The sequence below is a fragment of the Marmota flaviventris genome, chromosome 2, assembly GCF_047511675.1.
Source record: "Marmota flaviventris isolate mMarFla1 chromosome 2, mMarFla1.hap1, whole genome shotgun sequence".
In the NCBI taxonomy this organism is placed as follows: Eukaryota; Metazoa; Chordata; class Mammalia; order Rodentia; family Sciuridae; genus Marmota; species Marmota flaviventris.
Window position 1 is genome coordinate 80,423,808 of NC_092499.1, and position 23,315 is coordinate 80,447,122.

At 36.9% G+C, this 23,315-nt stretch overlaps 2 protein-coding genes across 3 annotated transcripts; both read left to right on the plus strand.

The window, feature by feature from the left end:
* Positions 1–644: 644 nt before the first annotated feature.
* LOC114088174 (olfactory receptor 11H7) lies at positions 645–1,589 on the plus strand. The gene has a single exon (XM_027929756.2). The coding sequence runs from the start codon at positions 645–647 to the stop codon at positions 1,587–1,589; it is 945 nt and encodes a 314-aa protein (XP_027785557.1).
* Positions 1,590–8,408: 6,819 nt separating this feature from the next.
* LOC114088145 (olfactory receptor 11H4) lies at positions 8,409–14,540 on the plus strand. Of its 2 annotated transcripts, XM_027929724.1 has the most exons (2): positions 8,409–8,427; positions 13,609–14,540. In XM_027929724.1, the coding sequence occupies exons 1-2, from the start codon at positions 8,409–8,411 to the stop codon at positions 14,538–14,540; spliced, it is 951 nt and encodes a 316-aa protein (XP_027785525.1). The 2 variants fall into 2 exon arrangements, with proteins under 2 accessions (XP_027785525.1, XP_027785524.1); XM_027929723.2 differs by lacking the exon at positions 8,409–8,427 and having other exon boundaries at positions 13,566–14,540.
* The last annotated feature ends 8,775 nt before the right edge of the window (positions 14,541–23,315 follow it).

Sequence of the window (23,315 nt, forward strand, 5' to 3'; positions counted from 1 at the left end):
TGGGAGGCTGAGGCAGGAGGATCACAAGTTCAAGGCCAGCCTGGCAACTGAGCAAGACCTTGTCTCAAAATAGAAATTTTTAAAAAGGGCATGAAAATGTAGCTCAGTGGTGGATCACCCTTGATTTCAGTCTCTAGAACAAAAAAAAAGAAAGAAGAAAAGAAAAGAAAGAAGAAATGATGGCATACATGAATACATGTCCTCATATTTTGAAGTGAATAGCACTATATAATTGTCGTGTATGAGCAGCTTTCAATGAAAAACAAATTACATATAAAACAAATCATTTTTGCCTCTATTTCAAAATTTCTGTCTCCTGCCCACTCTTGCTCTGGGGATGAAAACCATGGCCTAGCACATGATAGAGCAGGCACTCTACCACTGAGCTAAGGAGGATGAAATTTAACTGAGTTTTATCTAGTGCCACTGCAAATTCAAACAACCTAGAATTTATGGAAAAAAAAAATAATGAGGCCAAAGGGCACATTCAGAATAGGGCAGGATTTGTTTGAGACTTGTTTTAGAATAGCCAGTACATTTGCCTGCATGAGTCAAACTCCCTGTCTCAAGAAAAGCTTCAAGACATTTCAGCAGCAAAGTAAATCATTATTATCTGTCTATTTTCTCTCCAGAGTCAGGGAATCATGAATAAGTCAGAGAGAGCTACAGTGGCACATTTTGTCTTATTGGGCTTTCCTGGTCCCTGGAAAATGCAGATCACCCTTTTCTCAGTGATTTTCTTGGTCTACATGTTGACTCTGACTGGGAACCTGGCCATCATTTGTGCGGTGTGGTGGGACCACCGACTCCATACTCCTATGTACATACTCCTAGCCAACTTCTCCTTCCTGGAAATCTGGTATGTGACTTGTACAGTACCCAACATGCTGGTCAACTTTCTTTGGAAAACTAAGACCATATCCTTCTCTGGCTGCTTCACTCAGTTCTACTTCTTCTTTTCCCTGGGCACAACTGAATGCTTCTTCCTCTGCATCATGGCTTATGATCGGTATCTGGCCATCTGCCGCCCACTGCACTATCCCTCCATCATGACTGGCCAGCTCTGTGGTATTTTGGTGTCACTTTGTTGGTTCATTGGTTTCCTTGCATATTCTATTCCCATTTTCTTCATTTCTCAACTTCCTTTCTGTGGTGCCAACATCATTGATCACTTTCTGTGTGATGTGGAACCTCTGATGGCATTGTCCTGTGATCCAACACCCATTGTAGGCCATGTATTTCATTCTATGAGTTGTTTCATCATCATTCTCACCATTTTGTATATCCTTGGATCCTACACCCTGGTCCTCAGAGCCGTGCTGCAGGTTCCCTCTTCAGCTGGACGACAAAAGGCCTTCTCTACCTGTGGATCTCACTTGGTTGTGGTGTCTCTGTTCTATGGAACTATAATGGTGATGTATGTGAGTCCCACATCTGACAACTCATTTGCTATTCATAAGATCATCACACTGATATACTCTGTGGGGACACCAGTCTTAAACCCTTTCATCTACAGCCTACGCAACAAGGACATGAAATGTGCCCTCCATCATGTCATCTGTGGTATGAGAATTATCCACAGCTCATGAATAGGGTTTGAATAACTCAGTGACACTCTTTGCACAAGTTGAAGGCTAATTATAGCCATCATAGTCCTTTTGTGTAAATCAAATTCACTATCTAATCATATTTTGATGAGCTTCCTGTTTCAGAAATGTGTTTTCAGGATCTCACACCAGGCAGAATGGCAGTCATCAAGAATACAAACAATAAGAAATGCCGGAGAGGTTTGGGGAAAAAGGATCACTTTTACACCACTGGTGGGACACCAGTATAAATTAGTACAGCCACTATGGAAATCAGTATGGAGGTTCCTCAAGAGACTAGGCATGGAATAACCATATGACCCACCTATGCTACTCCTCAGTATTTATCCTAAAGAATTAAAGTCACCATACTATGGTGATACAAGCACACCCATGTTTATAGCAGCATAATTCACACTAGCTAAACTATGGAACAATGCAAGTGTTCATCAACAGAATGGTAAAGAAAACGTGGTATATATACACAATGGAGTTTAATTCAGCCATAAATAAAAATGAAATTATGTCACTTGCAGGACAATGGATGGAATTCGAGAATATTATATTAAGCAAAATAAGCCAAACTCAGAAGGTCAAGAGTCACAGTTTTACATGTGGAAGTCAGAAAGGAAAATAAAGGTGAAGCAGAGTGGGAGGGCTAATGAAAATTGAAGAGAGTTCAGTAGAGTAGAGGAAAGGTATGGGGGAGGGAGGGAGGGATCTAAAGGGGAAATACTGGGCAATGACATTGACCAATTATATTGTATATTTTATACATATACAAACATAAAACAAAACACCCCACCATTATGTACAATTATAATGCATCAGCAAAAAAAAAAATGTGTTCCAGGGGGAAAAGATGAGCTCCAAACCTACAGAAAAAAAATAACTTTTAAAAAATCTTAATTTCTACTTCCAGAAAGGTACTCTGTCCACATAACTTTTTAAAGAGATAAATCAGTTATTTGTTTACAGATTGTCTACTGATTCTGTAATAAAACACATAACAACATGCCTGTTGTCCTGGATTCTTTTTTTTTTTTTTTGGGGGGGGGGGGAGCAGGGTTACTGGGGATTGAACTCAGGAGCACTTTACCACTGAGTCACATCCCCAGTCCTCTTCTTTTCTTTTTTATTTTGAGACAGGGTCCCCCTAAATTGCTGAGGCTGACATCGAACTTGCAATCCTCCTGCCTTTGTTTCCCAAACCACTGGAATTACAGATGTGCACCACCACACCCAGCTGTCCTGAATTTTTGACAATACATCATTGTTGGAGTCACTAAGTGTGACTCCAACTTCACAATTATTAGTTCATAATCCTCATCAACTGTGTATTAGGGGAGGCTGGAAATCAGGCTGAATCCATGAGTGAGGATAACTTCAGTGAGAGTTATAGTTAGGAAATTCCTCTCAGTGAAGTGACAGGCACATCAAAAGGACCACTCGGAGGGTTTGGCCTTGTCCCCTGGAGTTGATAGACACTGGACTGTCCCTGATTCATATCTGAAAAAAAAGTGCTGATTGTGAAAGAGTTGGCTCTGAAAGCGGAGCTGGAGTGATGCACACAGCAAGAGCAAACTCTATTTCCATGATATATAGAATGCCCTTATCTGACCTCATTAGACCCCATGGAAGATAACTTGGGCCATCTTGAAAGGGATTCCACCCAAAAGTACCACTCAGAGAAGTAAAGCAATTCCAAAAGTGAGTCCACAGGGAGTAAGTAGGTCACCAGAAAACAGGATGAAAGAAGTTTGTAAGTAGCAAGTCAGTGAAAAAACATTGGGGAGCCCCCCTACCCACACAACCATGTGTGTGTGTGTGTGTGTGTATCCATACCTACACCAGTCAAGGAATAGCCTTTTGGCCTTGACTTCTCAACTTCTCCCCGACCTTGAACTTAGAGTAACTGGAAGCATCATAGTAATATAGGAAGAAAGAATAAAAGATCAGAGGGAACAAAATAAACTAAGCTTAGATTAAACCCAATCTGGAGAAGTTTTAACTTGAATTTAAAAATTAAAATTCTGATTTTAGACTGTACTGGACTTTACAATATCTGGATGAGAAGATCATGTATTAATACTAAACAAAATCATAAGAACTATTATACTGGCCCAAGGCATTAGCCATAGGTGGAGTTAAATAGATCATCAGAAAGTGTTTAAAATAGACATGGTGGGAAGAAAAATAAAGTTCCTTTAAGTTTATACCCTAAGTTTAAATTGTGCAATAAGACAGTTAACAGATGTAAATGTTGAAACTTTGCCATAGCCTAGAAGAAAGAAAAGCTCTTGCCTGACAGACTAAGAAGTATCTCCTTGAAAATCCCCCTGGGTGATTAGGAACACTATGCTTCAGGATGGGCAGAGGGGCCTAAAAAAGGTGGGAAACAGAATCAGAAAATCTGCTTAGTATCGCCCATGTCCCATACTAGCGATGGAATTGGGATCACTCTAAATGGTTTGGGCTGGCAGCGAAAAGACCACATGGACAAGGAAGCAATTTTTCACAAAACGGAGGTTGCTGTCGGCTCTGTGACCCCAAGGTCCTCTTATGTTAGAGTCTGTAAACAAGTCAGGATGGCGCCTGGCATTTTGCCAGAGAAATGTTAGGGTCTGTAAACAAGTCTGGATGGCGCCTGGCATTTTGCCAGAGGGAGTGGTTTGTGAAGTAACGCCAGCGAGCCATTAAGTGTGGAGATTCCTTATTGGTTGACTGCTGTATCGAGTTTATGTTAATTAGATAAGCTGTGTAGAATGTATAAATACCCCTCCTGTCCTACAATAAACGGCTCCCACTCCTGCTGTATCAATCTACACAAGTTGTTCGTCACCCCCCCCCACCCGGTTATTTTGCTGCAGCCGGACTGCGGCACTCTTCCACACTGGAAGGCAAGAGAGTGAGTGCACCTGGAACCCCTTTATTTATAGCGAAAAGGCATTTTATATAATATTCTAACCAAATAAGTCAGGAGATAAGGTTTCAAAAGGTGTTGCCCAATCCCATTGGGTAACGCTCAAGTCCTGAGCTGAAGCACTTCATTGAAAGCGGAGGTAAAGGCCACTTGCTTTGCACAGCGCATGGGTAGCTTCCGCAGTCCTGCTGGGCAAAATAACCGGGAGGTGACAAGCAACTTGTGAAGGTTGAAGTGGGAATTGCTTTATTGCAGAACAGCAGAAGTATATATATCTAACTGATTACATACAGCTTGACTCAATCAGCATCATCCAATCATAGCATTGCTCCCCTACAGATACAGCAATCAGCCAATAAGGAGTCCCCACCATCTTGATGGCTCGGTGGCGTTGCCTCACAAACCACTCCTCCTGGCAAACTGCCAAGCGCCATCTTGACTTGATCGGGGCCTCCAACAGGTAGCAATGCTAGTCCAATATCCCCTTTATTCAAGGCTGAGAGGGGATACTTAGCTCATGGGCAGGGCGGCATCCCACAGCTTAGGATGGTGCCAAAGACAAACTTGAACTGCCCATCTCAATTTTTCCTAAACCAGCCCTAATAGTTCAGTGATCCAGCTGAATTCATTAGCTCAGAGGGATAGAAAATATTTTTTATAAAACTCAATGACTCACAGCATCCTATTGCTGCAATTACTAGATGTTGAATTTGTAATTGTGTCTGGCAAACACTTGCTCTTTCATTAATATTCAACACAGAATCACTTCTGGAAAGCCTTTTTCACATCACCAAACTGTTCCATGTATCATCTAGGTGTCATAAGAGACTTAAGTGTGTCTTATGTGTCTGTGTCTCTTTCCTTAGACTATAAACCATTTGAAGAAAAAGACAGTATCTTATTTTTTAGTCCAAACAATAGCAAAGTGCTTGACTCAGAATAACATGGGAAAGGAACAGTTTGTAAAACTGTGTCAGTGGGCCAGTTCTTGAACCAATCCTCCCAGGAAGTAAATATGGATTCGTCATAAAATCATTAACTGTAGTTTTCATTGTATAAATCTTTCACCTCTTTTGTTAGGTTGATTCCCAAGTATTTTATTTTTTTTGAGGATATTGTGAATGGGGTGGTTTTCCTCATTTCCATTTCAGAAGTTTTGTTACTGATATACAGGAATGCCTTTGATTTATGCGTGTTGATTTTATATCCTGCCACTTGGCTGAATTCATTTATCAGTTCTAGTAGTTTCTTTGTAGACCCTTTTGGGTCTTCTAAGTATAGGATCATATCGTCCGCAAATAGTGATATTTTAAGTTCTTCTTTTCCTATTTTTATGCCTTTAATTTCTCTTGTTTGTCTAATTGCTCTGGCTAGTATTTCAAGGACTAAATTAAATAGAAGTGGTGAGAGAGGGCATCCCTGTCTTGTTCCAGATTTTAGCGGGAATGCCTTCAGTTTTTCTCCATTTAGAATGATGCTAGCCTGAGGCTTAGCATATATAGCTTTTACAATGTTGAGGTAAGTTCCTGTTATCCCCAGTTTTTCTAGTGTTTTGAACATAAAAGGATGCTGTACTTTGTCGAATGCTTTTTCTGCATCTATCGAGACGATCATATGGTTCTTATCTTTAAGTCTATTGATGTGGTGAATAATATTTATTGATTTCCGTATATTGAACCAACCTTGCATCCCAGGGATGAATCCTACTTGATCATGGTGCACAATTTTTTTGATATGCTTTTGTATTCGATTCGCCAGGATTTTATTGAGAATTTTTGCATCTATGTTCATTAGAGATATTGGTCTGTAGTTTTCTTTCTTTGAAGTGTCTTTGTCTGGTTTCGGGATCAGGGTGATGTTGGCCTCATAGAATGAATTTGGAAGAGCTCCTTCTTTTTCTATTTCTTGAAATAGCTTGAAAAGTATTGGTATTAATTCTTCTTTGAAGGTTTTGTAAAACTCCGCTGTATACCCATCTGGTCCAGGGCTTTTTTTGGTTGGTAGTCTTTTGATGGCTTCTTCTATTTCTTCCTTTGTTATTGGTCTGTTTAAATTGTGTGTGTCTTCCTGACTCAATCTGGGCAGCTCATATGACTTAAGAAATTTATCGATGTCTTCACTGTCTTCTATTTTATTAGAATATAGGGTTTCAAAATACTTTCTAATTATCTTCTGTATTTCTGTAGTGTCTGTTGTGATATTGCCTTTTTCATCCCGTATGTTAGTGATTTGAGTTTTCTCTCTTCTTCTCTTCGTTAGCATGGCTAAGGGTCTGTCGATCTTATTTATTTTTTCAAAGAACCAACTTTTAGTTTTATCAATTTTTTCAATGGTTTTTTTTTTGTTTCAATTTCGTTGATTTCCGCTCGGATTTTAATTATTTCTTGTCTTCTGCTATATTTGCTGTTGTTTTGCTCTTCCTTTTCTAGGGTTTTGAGATGTAGTGTGAGTTCGTTTATTTGTTGGTTTTTTCTTTTTTTGAGGAATGAACTCCAGGAAATGAATTTCCCTCTTAAAACTGCTTTCATTGTGTCCCATAGATTCCGGTATGTTGTGTCTGAATTGTCGTTTATCTCTAAGAATTTTTTGATTTCCTCCTTTATGTCTTCTGTAACCCATTGATCATTCAGTAACATATTGTTTATTTTCCATGTGATGCAGGATTTTTCCTTCCTTCTTTTTTCATTGATTTCCAGTTTCATTCCATTATGATCAGATATGGTGCATGGTATTATCTCCACTCCTTTATATTTACTAAGAGTTGCCCTATGGCATAATATATGATCTATCTTTGAGTACGATCCATGTGCTGCTGAGAAGAACGTGTATCCACTTGATGATGGTTGATATATTCTATATATGTCGGTTAAGTCTAGGTTATTGATTGTGTCATTGAGTTCTATAGTTTCTTTATTCAGCTTTTGTCTGGAGGATCTGTCTAATGGCGAGAGCGGTGTGTTGAATGAAAACTACAGAACCCTAAAGAGAGAGATAGAAGAAGATCTTAGAAGATGGAAAAATGTACCCTGTTCATGGATAGGCAGAACCAACATCATCAAAATGGCGATATTACCCAAAGTTCTCTACAGGTTCAATGCAATGCCAATCAAAATCCCAACGGCATTTCTGGTAGAAATAGATAAAGCTATCATGAAATTCATATGGAAAAACAAAAGACCCAGAATAGCAAAAGCAATTCTAAGCAGGAAGTGTGAATCGGGAGGTATAGCGATACCAGATTTCAAACTGTACTACAGAGCAATAGTAACAAAAACAGCATGGTACTGGTACCAAAACAGGAAGGTGGATCAATGGTACAGAATAGAGGACACAGAGACCAATCCACAAAATTACAACTTTCTTATATTTGATAAAGGCGCTAAAAGCATGCAATGGAGAAAGGATAGCATCTTCAACAAATGGTGCTGGGAAAACTGGAAATCCATATGCAACAAAATGAAGCTGAACCCCTTTCTCTCGCCATGCACAAAAGTAAATTCAAAATGGATCAAGGACCTAGATATCAAATCAGAGACTCTGCACCTGATAGAAGAAAAAGTTGGCTTCAATCTACACATTGTGGGGTCGGGCTCCAAATTCCTTAATAGGACGCCCATAGCACAAAAGTTAATAACTAGAATCAACAAATGGGACTTACTCAAACTAAAAAGTTTTTTCTCAGCAAGAGAAACAATAAGAGAGGTAAATAGGGAACCTACATCCTGGGAACAAATCTTTACTCCTCACACTTCAGATAGAGCCCTAATATCCAGAATATACAAAGAACTCAAAAAATTAAACAACAAGATAACAAACAACCCTATCAACAAATGGGCGAAGGACCTGAACAGACACTTCTCAGAGGAGGACATACAATCTATCAATAAGTACATGAAAAAATGCTCACCATCTCTAGCAGTCAGAGAAATGCAAATCAAAACCACCCTAAGATACCATCTCACTCCAGTAAGATTGGCAGCCATTATGAAGTCAAGCAACAATAAGTGCTGGCGAGGATGTGGGGAAAAGGGTACACTTGTACATTGCTGGTGGAACTGCAAACTGGTGCGGCCAATATGGAAAGCAGTATGGAGATTCCTAGGAAAGCTGGGAATGGAACCACCATTTGACCCAGCTATCGCCCTTCTCGGTCTATTCCCTGAGGACCTTAAAAGAGCATACTATAGGGATACTGCCACATCAATGATCATGGCAGCACAATTCACAATAACTAGACTTTGGAATCAACCCAGATGCCCTTCAATAGATGAATGGATTAAAAAACTGTGGCATTTATACACAATGGAGTATTACGCAGCACTAAAAAATGACAAAATCATGGATTTTGCAGGGAAATGGATGGCATTAGAGCAGATTATGCTAAGTGAAGCTAGCCAATCCTTAAAAAACAAATGCCAAATGTCTTCCTTGATATAAAGAGAGCAACTAAGATCAGAACAGGGAAGAAGAGCATGAGGAAAAGATTAACATTAAACAGAGACGAGTGGGGGGAGAGAAAGGGAGAGAGAAGGGAAACTATGGAAATGGAAGGAGACCCTCATTGTTACACAAAATTACATATAAGAGTTTGTGAGGGGAAAGGGGAAAAAAAAAACAAGGGAGAGAATTAAACAACAGCAGATGGGGTAGAGAGGGAAGATGAGAGGGAAGGGGAGGGGGGATAGTAGGGGATAGGAAAGGTAGCAGAATACAACAGTCACTAATATGGTATTATGTAAAAATGTGGATGTGTAACCGATGTGATTCTGCAACTTGTATTTGGGGTAAAAAATGGGAGTTCATAACCCACTTGAATCAAATGTATGGAAGATGATATGTCATGAGCTGTGTAATGTTTTGAACAACCAATAAAAAAAAATTTTAAAAAAAAGAATGAGAACAAGGCAAAGAATGAGAACTTGGAAAAAAAAAATCATTAACTGTTTAGATTTTAGTACTTATGAAACATATGTTTTAAATCCACACATGAATATGAATCTTTACTGCAAAATAATGCATGCTTATCATAAAATTTTCAAACAACACAGATAGTATAAAATTAAAGGCGAAAGTACTCACCCTCCCTCCACAATCCCTCTGCCCACAAGTAACAGAATTAATACTGATGTAAATTACTATGCATATATATGCATGTAAATGCATAACCACATATGGTTTTATTAGAACCAATTGAACTAATTCAGAATTCTATATCATCAGAATACCCACTCTTGGAAATATTTGGTCTCCTACTCTTCTCCAATCTGAAATTCTTTCTAATCCAAGGGAATGCAATCCTGGTCTCATAACATTTGCCACTGCTGCCTGCTGGAAGTTAGTTCTCTTAACTTTTAGGAGTCATTAATATAAGCTACCTGATTTTCTTATCCCCCACTACTCATTAAAGGAGTCCATCCTCTGTTTTGTGTGTGGAGCCTTGCAACTTAAAATACTAGAGCTTCATCTGGAAATTAGTCAAAAATTCCAAATCTCAGGTAATACTCCAGAGTTTTGGAATAAGAATCTGCAGCATAACACAATCCTCCAGGTGATTCATATGCAAATTAAAGTAGGAGAACCACTTGTCTCTTGGAGAAGTACAAAAAACACTGATGCCTGGGCTCACATGAGAGATTCCGATTTGTCTACCATAAATCCTGGATATCAAGAGTTTTCCCCAGTGGTGCTAAGATGAGAAGACAAGGCTGAAAATCACTGATCTAGATGATTGCTACTTAGTATAGCCTGTGAACTAGCAAAGTCAACATTACCTAAAAGCTTGTCAAAAAATTAGACTCTCATGTCTCAACTAAGACGTCCTGTAAGTGTGAAGAGTGTCACTGAATATCAATTTCACATACAATCTCAACTTCTATGAGATAGATCAACATTTTCAGATTCCACATGAGTAAGATCATAGAGTACTTGTGTTTCTGTCCCTATTTCACTTAATACAATGATCTCTAGTTCTATTGATGTTGTTGCCAATGGACTTAATCTTCAAGTAACCAAGAGAATATAGAGTTCTGTTTAAGTTGAAGTATTTTAAGCTAGAGAGGAAAGGTTTTCTCACAAACATCTCAGTATTAGAACTGTAGTCATACATAAAACTACCATTGATCCCCTGGAAAGTGATTCCTTAATGAAATTCAATCTCTTTCCAATAGAAAGCCTCCTAAAATCTATCTGGTATTTCCCCTGGATCTTCTCTTTCCTTAATGCTAGCCTATATACTAGAGTTAATATAGAGAGAAACAAGGCAAGTCCCAAAGGTTAGAAATAGAATGCACTCCAGGGGAAGAAGGAAAGCCTCAGAGATCACTTGGGGAGGTACCCAGGGATGTTTTACAGTAATTCCTGAAATGAAACAGATTTAATATCTTTCACATGTCAAATGATTCTGCAGACTCCTAGAAAACAAGTCTCTGGAGCCTCCAGAAATGAAGTGCAATGAACCATATACAATGCCTGGTGTTACCTGGACTTTTTCTCATAGAGCCAGGGAGGAGATGCTTGATGCTGAGGTGATGTTCAAATCCACCATACCCACCCCTCTCTCCAAGCTGATCCAGGAAAGCCGTCTGCATGTGTGAGAGAAAAAGACTGAGGGTCCCTATTACAACCCCTTCTGTAGTGCATTACAGAGTGCCTTTTACTTTATCAGTCTGGAGAAGTTCAAAGGAGGTAATGTAATAGTGTAATATAAAAGTTCCGTATGTGAATACAGGACACACACTCATTGAATGAAAAATTACACCCCATGGCTGAGTCACACTTGTAAAATGAGGAGTTAGAACGGATCATTATACAGTTTCTTTCAATTCTATGATTTCATAGCTAAGATTATAAGAGATAATCTTTCAGAAAACAATCTCATTTTTCAGGAATAATCAAGTGACATGTTTCTTCTCTCAGGCTACCTATGAAGAGAACATACTAAGTGAAGGTCATTTGGAAGGAGACTATCTAAGTAAGCTACCATACTTGCAGTAGGTGGACTGGTGGGTTGATAAATTCATTGTTTGTTTTCTTGCACTGGAGAGGAAAATATTTTTTTAAAAAAACTGTTTCCCTAGGATTGTAGGCCAGATAATGATTTATGAATCTCAAAAACATGAGAAACATTACGTTTATGGCATAAAAATGATGAAGATTTTAGTCTACTAACCTCACTGTTTCCAGAAAGTAATTTTGGTAATTTTAGAGTATGGGATTATGTAGAAGTTTGTTGAGTCAGATCATTATAATCAATGTGAAAACTCTGGAATTGATTACTCAGGCTTTTCCTTTAAACTCTCCTCCTCTTTGATTATTTCATTAAGTAGCTACACTTTGTCCCAGAGATGTGAGGAAAAAGAATAATAACGTTGCTGCTGATAAATCTCTTACAAGGTGTGGTGGTAGAAAAGATGAAATGTGGTGTGAAGTTGTCAGTGTACAAGGGACGGCATCCTGAACTGTTAGTCACATTAAGCAGGCACAGTCCATTTCTCAGAACAAATGACAGGAGTCTCAGACCTCATAATTCTCATTTCCGGTTTAAATCTATGAGCCTGGACTGGTCCCTGACCTCAAGCAGAAAAAATGAATCACCTGTTGAGCAGCTAAGTCAAGGAATATGTTAAACAAATGTATTTGAATTCACCAATAATTGGAAAGCTGGACAACATTAGAGCTTGGATGCTCAAAACTTCCCTTTTTGTGCTTCCTTTAAAACTATGAACAAGGGACTAGTGATATTGAAGTGGATCATATATGAACCTTCCTTCAAATTCTGTGTTTTTTAATTGTCTTTCAAATTCTTTTCTCTTGCATTCCTGGAAAAGTTACTGACCTCCAATACACAAGACAAGAAATCTGAAATTAACAAAAGCTCAATATTGAAACTACCTTATTTTTAAAAACTCTTAATGGGTTCATTTTAAATACTAACCAGTTACAAGATTGGTTTAAACATAAGTATTTATAAATTTTACTTGTTCAATTCTTAAATACATAAGTCCTTTGCTATCCAAGTATTTCAAAAATGTCCCTTTTCTTTCTTTCAGTAAAATTAATTCCAACAGATAAAATTGTAGCTAAAATTAATTCCAACAGATAAAATTGTAGCTAAAACCCCATTGATCTCAGATTCTTTTAGGAAAAAAAAAAACTTTATTTTTATCATCCAGAAAGCTTACTAAATAAACTAAACCCTTGTATCAACAACATAATTTCCTTTGTTACATCTAGGTGGGATTTGAAAATGATAAGTAAGATAGTCTTGTTTTTTTGGTTTGTTTTCTTTTTTTTGTTTGTTTGTTTTTGTTTTTGTTTTGCATAGTGTGTATAAAAAAACACTTAACCTCTATGTGCCTTGGTTTTCTCATCATTAAATGAGGATAAGAATATTACTTTTTTCATAGGCTTGTTGTGAGGATTAAATGAAAAAAAAAACATTAAAATGAACATATAATAGGTAAAGATATTTGAAAAATAATACTTATTCTTTGAAGTAAAGATATTTGATAGAATAAGGATTTTTTTAGGTGTTATTCAACTGGCCAAAGTGAAATTTAAAAATAAAACCCTTAAAGGAAAATTTAAGAGCAGCTCTCAGTGGTGGGTATAATAATGTCTATGACAATTCAGTTGGTTAGACTGTTCTGAAAGGCCAATGTCCTATTGTGAGTTTTATTTCCATGTGGTGGTGTACTGATTTCTTGTTACCAAAGGTCTAGTTTGGGCTGAATAAGATAAAATGGATGATTGTGTGCATGAGGACTCATAATCAACATTGGAAAAACAAATCAAAAGCTGAAAAGCTCTTGTTAAAACTTCAAGGGGGAATAAAAAGAAATCTATCTAATTGTACCACTGGTATATAAAATCCTAGTTGCATTGGATTATAGAGAAATAATACTGAGATTTATAACCAAATTTCAAGTATGATAGGATTTGTTTCCAGTTGGTCTCAGAATATTCATATAGTTTCCTGTAAGCTCAAGTTTCCTCCTCAGTAAAGAGATTTTAAGTCCGAGAGACAGGTTGAAAGCAAGAACATTTGGATTAAACTCATGTCTTTCTTCTTCATAGATTTAGGTCCCATGAACAGATCAGCATCACATACTGTGACCGAGTTTGTTCTCCTGGGATTTCCTGGTTGCTGGAAGATACAAATTTTCCTCTTTTCGTTGTTTTTGATGATATATATCTTGACTTTGCTGGGAAATGGCGCCATCATCTGTGCAGTTAGATGTGACCCACGGCTACACACCTCGATGTACTTTCTGCTGGGAAATTTTGCCTTCCTTGAGATCTGGTATGTTTCTTCCACTGTTCCTAACATGCTAGCCAACATTCTCTCCAAGACCAAGGCCATCTCATTTTCTGGGTGCTTCCTCCAGTTCTATTTCTTCTTTTCACTGGGCACCACTGAATGTCTCTTCCTGGCAGTCATGGCTTATGACCGATACTTGGCCATCTGCCGTCCACTGCACTACCCTACCATCATGACTGGAAGGCTCTGTAGCACACTGGTATCTTTATGTTGGCTCATTGGATTTCTTGGATATCCAGTCCCCATTTTCTTCATCTCCCAACTCCCTTTCTGTGGCTCTAATATCATTGATCACTTCCTGTGTGACATGGACCCATTGATGGCTTTGTCCTGTGCCCCAGCTACCATTACTGAAACTATTTTTTATGCTCAGAGTTCCCTTGTCCTCTTTCTTACTATTATGTACATTTTTCGATCCTATACTCTGTTGCTCAGAGCTGTTTTTCAGGTCCCTTCTGCAGCTGGCCGACGAAAAGCCTTCTCTACTTGTGGTTCTCATTTAGTTGTGGTGTCTCTTTTCTATGGGACAGTCATGGTAATGTATGTGAGCCCCACATATGGCATCCCAACTTTGATGCAGAAGATTGTCACATTAGTATATTCAGTAATGACTCCCCTTTTTAATCCTTTGATCTATAGTCTTCGTAATAAGGACATGAAACTTGCCCTAAGAAATGTCTTGTTTGGAATGAGAATTGGTAAAAACTTATGAGTCAAGAATGCATAACCCAAGTTATAATGAAGAGCGAGGTGGAGGTGTATTAGTTCTTTCAGTGCCACCTGGTCCTCAGTTTAAGTAGTCAGAGATCATATATTTCACCTGGAATTGTGCCCAGTATAAATATATTTTTGGTACTGACTACTTAAACCTTACTGCACCAGTCTTCAACACCTAATGAAATTTGTTCAAGCCTGTCCTGATTGGAAAGATCAGACAGGATTGCTGAATAAGATAAAATGGATGATTTTGTGCATGAGGACTCATAATTAACATTGAAAAAACAAATCAAAAGCTGAAAAGCTCTTGTTAAAACTCCAAGGGGGAATAAAAAGAAATCTATCTAATTGTACCACTGGTATATAAAATCCTAGTTGCGTTGGATTATAGAGAAATAATACTGAGATTTATAACTACAATAATTTCAAGTATGATAGGATTTGTTTCCAGTTGGAAACAAATGTGAGATGCTCTCCTACTAAGATGGCTGATGGTTTATCATTGTATATCTTATTCTACCCTGCAACAAGACAATAAAACAATGCTGTTCAACTATAGATGCATTCCTGATAGTCTCTGCATGGTAGGAACCAGCAGTACTACAATAGAAAGCATACTGTAAGACTTAAAAAGAATTTTTTGAGGCACTGGGGATATAGTTTAGTGATAGCTTGCTTAGCTTGCATGAGGTCCTGGGTTCAAACCCCAACACCACCCCAAAAAATTAAAAGTGCTTTTTTAATCTCTTTTCATTTAAATTTATTTTTTAACTGATACAGAAAAATAAAAGTTGTAGTAACATGTGATGTTTCAATATGTGTATACATTACATGTTTTAAATCAGCATAAATGGGTAAGCATATCTGTTCAAACATTCGTTATTTCTTGATGAAAATTTTAATACACTTTCTTCTAGCTTTTTGAAATGTACACTTCATTACTTTTATTTATAGTTACCCTACTGTGCAATAGCACACGAGAACTTCTGGCCCCTTTCTAACTATAACTGGATATTTTATCTCAATTTTTTTTTACAAAATAATAGATGGTGGATGTAACAAATAGAAGCAATTTGGAAGTATATAACATGACAGGTTTCATATATCCATATACATGATGGATTTTCCATTTTCACCCTCAGCCCTACCAATCCTCTCTCCGCTCCTCAGAGTCAATGTGTCTAACCTCCTCTGACATTCCACACCTTTCTTAACATGGCCCCGCTAAACCTAGCTTCTTTCTTTTCCATTACTTCCCAGTATGAACCCTTAGCTCTTGTCAGGCCATTCACTTTATTCCACTCCCTATCACCTGTGCTTCTTTCTTAGACTGTTCTTTCAACCTGGAGGGCCACTTGTCATCTTATTCCATGCGACTTGAGAAAAATAATTAAAACTTATATTCTTAAATTCTTATTCGGTAAAATGAGTATAAAGTATGTCTTATAAAATTATCATAAGGGCCAGACAGGGTAGTGCATGCCTGGAATCCTGGCAAATTGGGAGGCTGATGCAGGAAGATCACAATTTTAGGCCAGCCTCCGCAACTAAGACAGGCCCTAAGCAACTTACTGAGACTCTCTCTCAAAAATACAAAAATGAAAAAAGGAGGGCTGGGGATATGGCTCACTGCCTAAGCACCTCTGAGCTCAATCTCTAGCCCCACCCCTCAAAAAATGATAAGTATTAAATGAAATAATTTATGTAAAGACCGAAGCACAGTAAGAGACATATTGGGAGGTGTGGAGCACACAGGTTTTTTTTTTCTCCTCTGCTTCCTACCTTTCAAAACTGACTATGAACAGTTTGCTAGTTATCTTTCAGAATTTTGCTACACTCATAGAAACCTTAATACTTAAAGATAGCTTGTTTATAAACCAAGTTGGTAGATATATAATTTGACCATCATAAGGGGACTGAAGGGCTGGGGATGTAGCTCAGAGGCATAATGTTTGCCCATCATACGAGAGGTCCTGGGTTCAACCCCCAGCACACACACACACACACACACACACACAAATCTGTTGGTGATTCATAAAGGAACTGGATAGAGTAGACACTCTGAAGTCAGACTTATTTATCCTACTCATCTTCTTACTATCTATGTGATCTTAGACAACTTGCTTGAACACTATGAACTTCAGCTACTTCATCTATAAAATGGGATAATAACAACACCTTAGGGTTGTTGGGTTGTTATGAATCGATTCTTGTAAAGCACTTAGAATTATGACTGGAAAATGATAGAGCTGAATAAACATCAGATTAAAGATAAGTATTTTTAACTCAACAAAATCATGGTATCTTTCAAATTCAGTTCATATGCTTTGAATGGTGGTGCATGCCTGTAATCCCAGTGACATGGAAATCTGAGACAGGAGGATTACAAATTTGAAGCCATCCTGGGTAACTTAGCAAGACACTGTCTCAAAATGAAAAATAAAAAGGATTGGCAATATAAATCAGTGACAGCACCCCTGGATTCAATTCTCAGTACCAAAAGAAAAAATTATAGTTTATATAATTTTACCTCATTTCATTTCACAAATATACTGTGTTCCATTTTGTGACCATTTCATAATTTATATATTCACTACTCAATTAATAATACTATATTGTATCTAAGATTTTATAATTAAAATAATACTTCAATTAATGTCCTTGAATATGTCCATATTGACATTTCATAATTGGAACAATAAATCCTGGGACATAGGAAATGTGCATTTTAATTATGAGAAGCATTGCTAAATTAGGTGCCCCAAATGGTATGGGACAAATGGTGCTAGGTTAAGTCAATATCCTTATCAAAAGAATGAAATTGGATGTTTACCTCACATTATATACCCAAAAAAATGCAAAAATGCATCAAAAACCTAAATGCAAAAGTTAAAACTATAAAACTCTTAGAAGAAAACATATTTAAACCTTCAGAAGGTTGGATTAAGCAATGGTTTGTTAGATATGATACTTAAAGTACAAGCAAACAAGAAAAAGTAGATGAATTAGATTTCAAAATAAATTTTTTTGTGCTTCAAGGGAAATAACAACTATTCAGAAAGTTAAATAACAACTATTATGGTCTGAATGTTTGTGTCTCCCCAACCAAAGTTCACATGTTGAAATCATAACGCCCAGGGTGAGGGTTTAGGAAAGTGGGTCCCTTTGGGAGATGATTAGGTCATAACATCAGATCCTCAGGCACAGAACTATTGCCCTTATCAAACAGGTTCAAGGACACTCTTTTGCCTCAGAACAGGAAGGTGCTGTTTGTGGACTAAGAAATAGTTACTTCTGAGATACTGAACCTGTTGATGCCTTGATCTTACTTCTCACATTCCAGAACCATTAAAACTAAATTTCCAATATTTATAAGCTACCAAGTTTATGATATTTTGTTATAAAAACTGAACAAACCAAGACAACTCATGGAATAAAATATTTGTAAATCATGTATCTAATAAGAGTTTAGCATCCAAAATACATAAAGAACTCTTACAATTCCACAACAAAACTTAAATAACCCAATTTTTTAAATAGGAAAAGGTCTTGGATAGACATGTATCCAAAGAACGCTATACAAGTGTCCAATAAGCACATGAAGAGATAGTTAATATCCTTAATCATTAAGAAAAGAAAAATCAAAATCACAATGAGACACTATTCACAGCCACTTAGCAAACCTAGAGTCAAAAAGACAGTATTGACCAGGATGTGAAAAAATCTGAGCCCTCATACCTTGCTAGCAGAAATGTAAAATGCTGCAGTCTCTTTAGAAAACAATTTGGCAGTTCCCTACGTAAAATTGAATTACCATATGACCCAAAAATGTGTAAGTATATACAAAAGAATTTAAAATATGTTTACATGTAAAAACACACACAAAGCATTATTCATAATAGCCAAAGAGTGAAACGACTTTATTATCCCTCAAATGATGAGCAGATAATGTGTTATATAAATAACAATGAAATTATTCAGCCATAAAAATGGAATTAAGCATGATATATGCTACAACACAGACGAGCCTTGATAAAATGATACAAATGAAAAAAACACATTATGCTAAGTGAGACATGGCAGAGAAGGCCACATATTGTATGATTCCATTACATAAAATGTCCAGAATGAACAAATACAAAGAGACAAAGAGTAGAATAATTGTTTCCAAAAACTAGAGGAAAGAAAGAAAGGGAATGGCTATTACCAGGTACCCAGTTCCTTTTTGAGGTGATGAAATTGTTCAAGAAAAGATCATTGTGATGGTTGCACAGTCTGTGACTACACTAAAAATTCTAGATTGTACACTTAAAGGGATGAATTTTTCATCATGGAAATGTATATCAAAACCACTATGAGATAGATATATCGCTTCACTCCTATTAGGATGACTATTATCAAAAAGACAAAAGATAACAAGTATTAGCAATAATGTGGCAGAAAGGGAACTCATTATTGGTAAGAATGTAAATTGATACAGTCACCATGGAAAACAAAATGGTGGTTCTTCACAACTGGAACTACAATAGGACCCGGTATTCTTACTTCTAGGGGTATAGCCAAAGGAATTAAAATCAAGATCTTGAAGAAATATCTGCCCTCCCGTGTTCACTGTGGTATTATTCACAATAGCTAAGACACAGAAACACAAATGTCTATCAGTGGACAAATAGATTTTTTTTAAATGTGGTATATACATTCACTGGAATATTATTCAACCCTAAAAAGGAAGAAAGTCCAGCCATTTACAACCACATGGATAAATCTGGAAGACATTATGCCAAGTGAAATAAGACAGGCAGGGGACAAATAGCCACATATGACAAATGTAAAACAGTTAAACTCATAGAAGCAGAGAATAGAATTTTAGGTACTCTGACCATGAAAATAAATAGGGAAGCATTCCCTGGGTGAGCAAACTCCCAGGGGGAACGGGTAACTGGAGCCCTGATTCCCACAAATGGAATGCCCAGCAGTTTCCCCCTGAGGCTATTAAGATAACTATGAGGGTGCACTACCTGGTTTCCACAATATCATGCTTGGTTGTGAGAGGCTCTGTGTTTGTATTAACCTAGACCTTATCTCAGTTAGCTAACATTCAGGGTTAAAAGAATACTGGATCGAGTGTAGTCAGGTGTGATGGTTAACATGTAACCTTTTTTGAGTTAATAAAGTTGGCAGGAAGGAGGAGTGGACACTTCACTTCACTTCACCACCTCACTTCACTCTCTCGGCTCCATCCTGCCTGCCTGCCTGATTATACTTTTGTGACTGTGTGTTCTTTGTGCACCTCCTCACAGGTATTCCTCCACAGGTGTTCCTTTACATAGGCTGGTGGTTACATTTGTTGGGGAAGGGTAAAACAAGGAGGCATTAGTCGGGGTGGAGGGGGTACAAAGTTTTAGTTACACAAAATGAGTTAGTCCTAGAGACATACTGTAAAGCATAGTACCTGTACTTAACCATATTTACACTTAAAATATGCTGAAGATAGATCTATGTTAACTATAGATAGATCTATGTTATTACTATCAAAAAATAGTAATAATAAAATGACAAATAAGGATGAGAGGAAACTTTTGAAGAGATGATGGATAAGCTTATGACGTAAATTATTGTGATAATTTCACAGATATATAGTTGTCTCCATCACCAAGTTGACACATTAAATGTTTGTATCAATCATGCCAAAGTAAAAAAATTAATGAATTTTTTTCCAAAGAAATCTGAAAACAAAATAAATAAATAGATAGATCTTAAACCTACGAATCTCGTTATAAGGTAGAACATGATTTTACTAATCCACGTATGTTTTCCTGCCCTCTAGTGGTCATTACTATAGAAATAGTCATCTACTATTCCGTAGTGCCTAGGAATAGAAGAAAAAAATCTCAACACCCTCAGAAATAAAAGGGAAAAGAGTGTATTAGTTAATCGAATCTTCCAGTTGACTGAAAACTCACCCCCAAAAAATGTTTGATATTGAATATTAGAACATTTCGGAAGTGTATTTTACCAATTTTAGACCTGAGTATGCTGAAAATTATTTAATTTTTTACCCCACAAAAACCCAGAGAAAGTGTAATGTGTTGGAACAAGCAGTGAACAGGCAATCCATTCCAACCCCAGTTGTACATCAGCAAGATATGTGTCCTTATATAAGTCACTTCACCTCTCTGGCCTCAGCTTCTTAATCTGTAGTTTAAGAAAGCTGAACTGAGTGAATTTTCTAGGGCTGCACTTACAGTGTAGTGGGAAAACAGGTTAAGTGCAGAGCCAATTTTAGTTTACTGTGCAAAATGTTACAATGGAGTGAATACAGATGTTTTCAGAACACATTGAGAGTAGCATATAACCTAGTCAGCGTCCAGGGGTTTATGGGAGGTGTCAGGGAAATCTTCAAGAGGATGTAACATTTACCTTACACCTGATGAGTACATGGGAATCATTCGTGAGCAGGAATGAAGGAGAATTGTGGAAGAAGGAAGAGTATTTACAAAGGGATCAGAAATGTAAGTGAGTTAATACTCAAGAAACTAAAAGTAGTTCATCTTGTAAAGAAAAACATCAAACAGAGAAAACAGAGCTAAGTACAAGCTAGCTCATTTATGGTCATATAAATCAAGACAAGTATTTTGGACTTTATCCTAAGAGTAATGGGAAATGTTTGAAAGGTTTGACTCAGAAATGACATGATCATTTACATTTTTGAAAGATCATTATGACTATAAGAAAAAGAACACACTAGAGAAAAGCGATCATGATTAAAGGAAGGGGTTCAATTATAAAAGTGGTACAATAGTAAGGTAGATAAATGACCTGGCCTAGACTGTGCTTCTCAAAGTATGGTCTGCAGTGAGAAAAGAAAAGAAATTAAGAGAAAGAGTTAGAAGCATTTGTAGCAATTTGGCATTGTTGTAGCATCAAAGTACTTGACCTGTGGACTCATCCCTTGTGCACATGTAGTTTATAGCTTGTTTATGATCAATTTTAGCATATTATAGATTAAATTGTGGAACTATAACATTTTAGTACTAATTAATGGCCTTATTGGGCTTCTTTTTTCAAGAAAAGATATATCTTTTCTAAATGTGGTCATTGTAGCAAATGATGATAACTTAAGTGATTCCCAAGAACTGAAGACTAAAAGAATTGGGCTGGGATGTAGCTCAATAGAAAAGCATTTGCTTCACATTTGCAAAGCCCTGCATTCAATCCCCAGTTCCCAAAGGAGAAGGAGAAGAAGAAGAAGAATTATTTATGCTAGTTTTACTCAGAAGTATGAATCATCACATATTTTTAATTATATAACTATAATTGACCTGAAATATCAAGCACAGTGTTATTTTACAGAGATATATGGCTAAGCCATTGAAAAATCTACTACAAACAAAACATAAAGAAATAATTTAAAAAATAAATGAAAATTTTTGTGGTTCTGGGGATTGAACTCAGGGGCTCACACATGCTAGGCAAGCACTCTACCACTGAGCTACATTTTCAGCCCTAAAATCACAAGAATTTTTAAAGAAATATCATTATTGACTTAAAAATCAGAAAAATGAAATGTTAAATATTCCATATGAACATTATTAGTGCTTGATGAGTTATTAGTGAAAGATTAAAGTTACTTCCTAGAAAACCGTGTGTGACCAGCAAGAGATAGCTAAACCACTACTTTTTAATGAGTCATAGTTCAATGTACTAAAAAACAATACTGTAGAATAATGTTAGCAGATTTTTTTCCATGCAACTTAATGAATACACTATTGCTAAAATAGCAATTATTTTGAATATGTACAACCTGAACATGATGGTGATATGAAGGAGGAATTCTTCAGCTTCACTCCTGACAAAACAATCCGCTTTAAATAACTATGAATATAACAAGCATGTCTTGGAGTTTAAATTTGGAATATGAGCATATTCTGATGATGCATCTGTAATGATAGAAAATATTCTGTAGCACTTACTAGGATGAAGTAATTTGTACCCTTTGCACAAATTTAATAAGCTTATTTTCGTCTCCTCGAATCTGACTACTTACGTGATTTTATGAACCTGAGTTTCTGGAACTTAAAGCTGAAGGATTATTGTTGCCTTGGCTATGATGAAATATCCATTAGCAGATTTCTTTTCCCACCAAAAAATAACTATAAAATTTAAACAAAATAAAAAAAAAAATGTCTGCTGGCATCGAACAGCAACCAAAGCAGAACTGAATCCTTTAGAAAGGGGAAGTACATAAGTACATCCACTCACACCTTCTCCCTAGAAATACTTTGTGGGCTACTGTATAGGGAGGTGGAGTCTAGAAGATAGATATCTCACTGGGAAGAGAGAGTAGAGACAAGAATTCCAGGCTGTTAAGATGACTGGGATTTAGGGAGTAAATGTTATGAGTTTATGAAATGACATAACAACTGAGGAAATGATTCTCGCTTTGAAGACGTATCAGTTACTGATGTTTTAAACTCTCAAAGTTCAATATTAAGAAAACAAAGTCTGGGGCTGGAGTTGTGGCTCAGTGGTAGAGCACTCACCTAGCACATGTGAGGCACAGGGTTCGATACTTAGCACCACATATAAATAAATAAAATAAAGATATTGTTCCACCTACAACTAACAAAAGATTTTTTTAAAAAGAAAGAAAACAAAGTCCAGTAAAAATGGGCAAAAGATCTGCATAAGCATTTAACTGAGGAAGGTATAAAAATGGCAAATAAATACATGAAAAGCAGCTCCACATTACATGTCATTAAAGAAATGT

Bases quoted from the DNA above. Each gene is read 5' to 3' on its own strand.
- LOC114088174 (XM_027929756.2), top strand. From the start codon at position 645: ATGAATAAGTCAGAGAGAGCTACAGTGGCACATTTTGTCTTATTGGGC.
- LOC114088145 (XM_027929723.2), top strand. From the start codon at position 13,566: ATGTCTTTCTTCTTCATAGATTTAGGTCCCATGAACAGATCAGCATCA.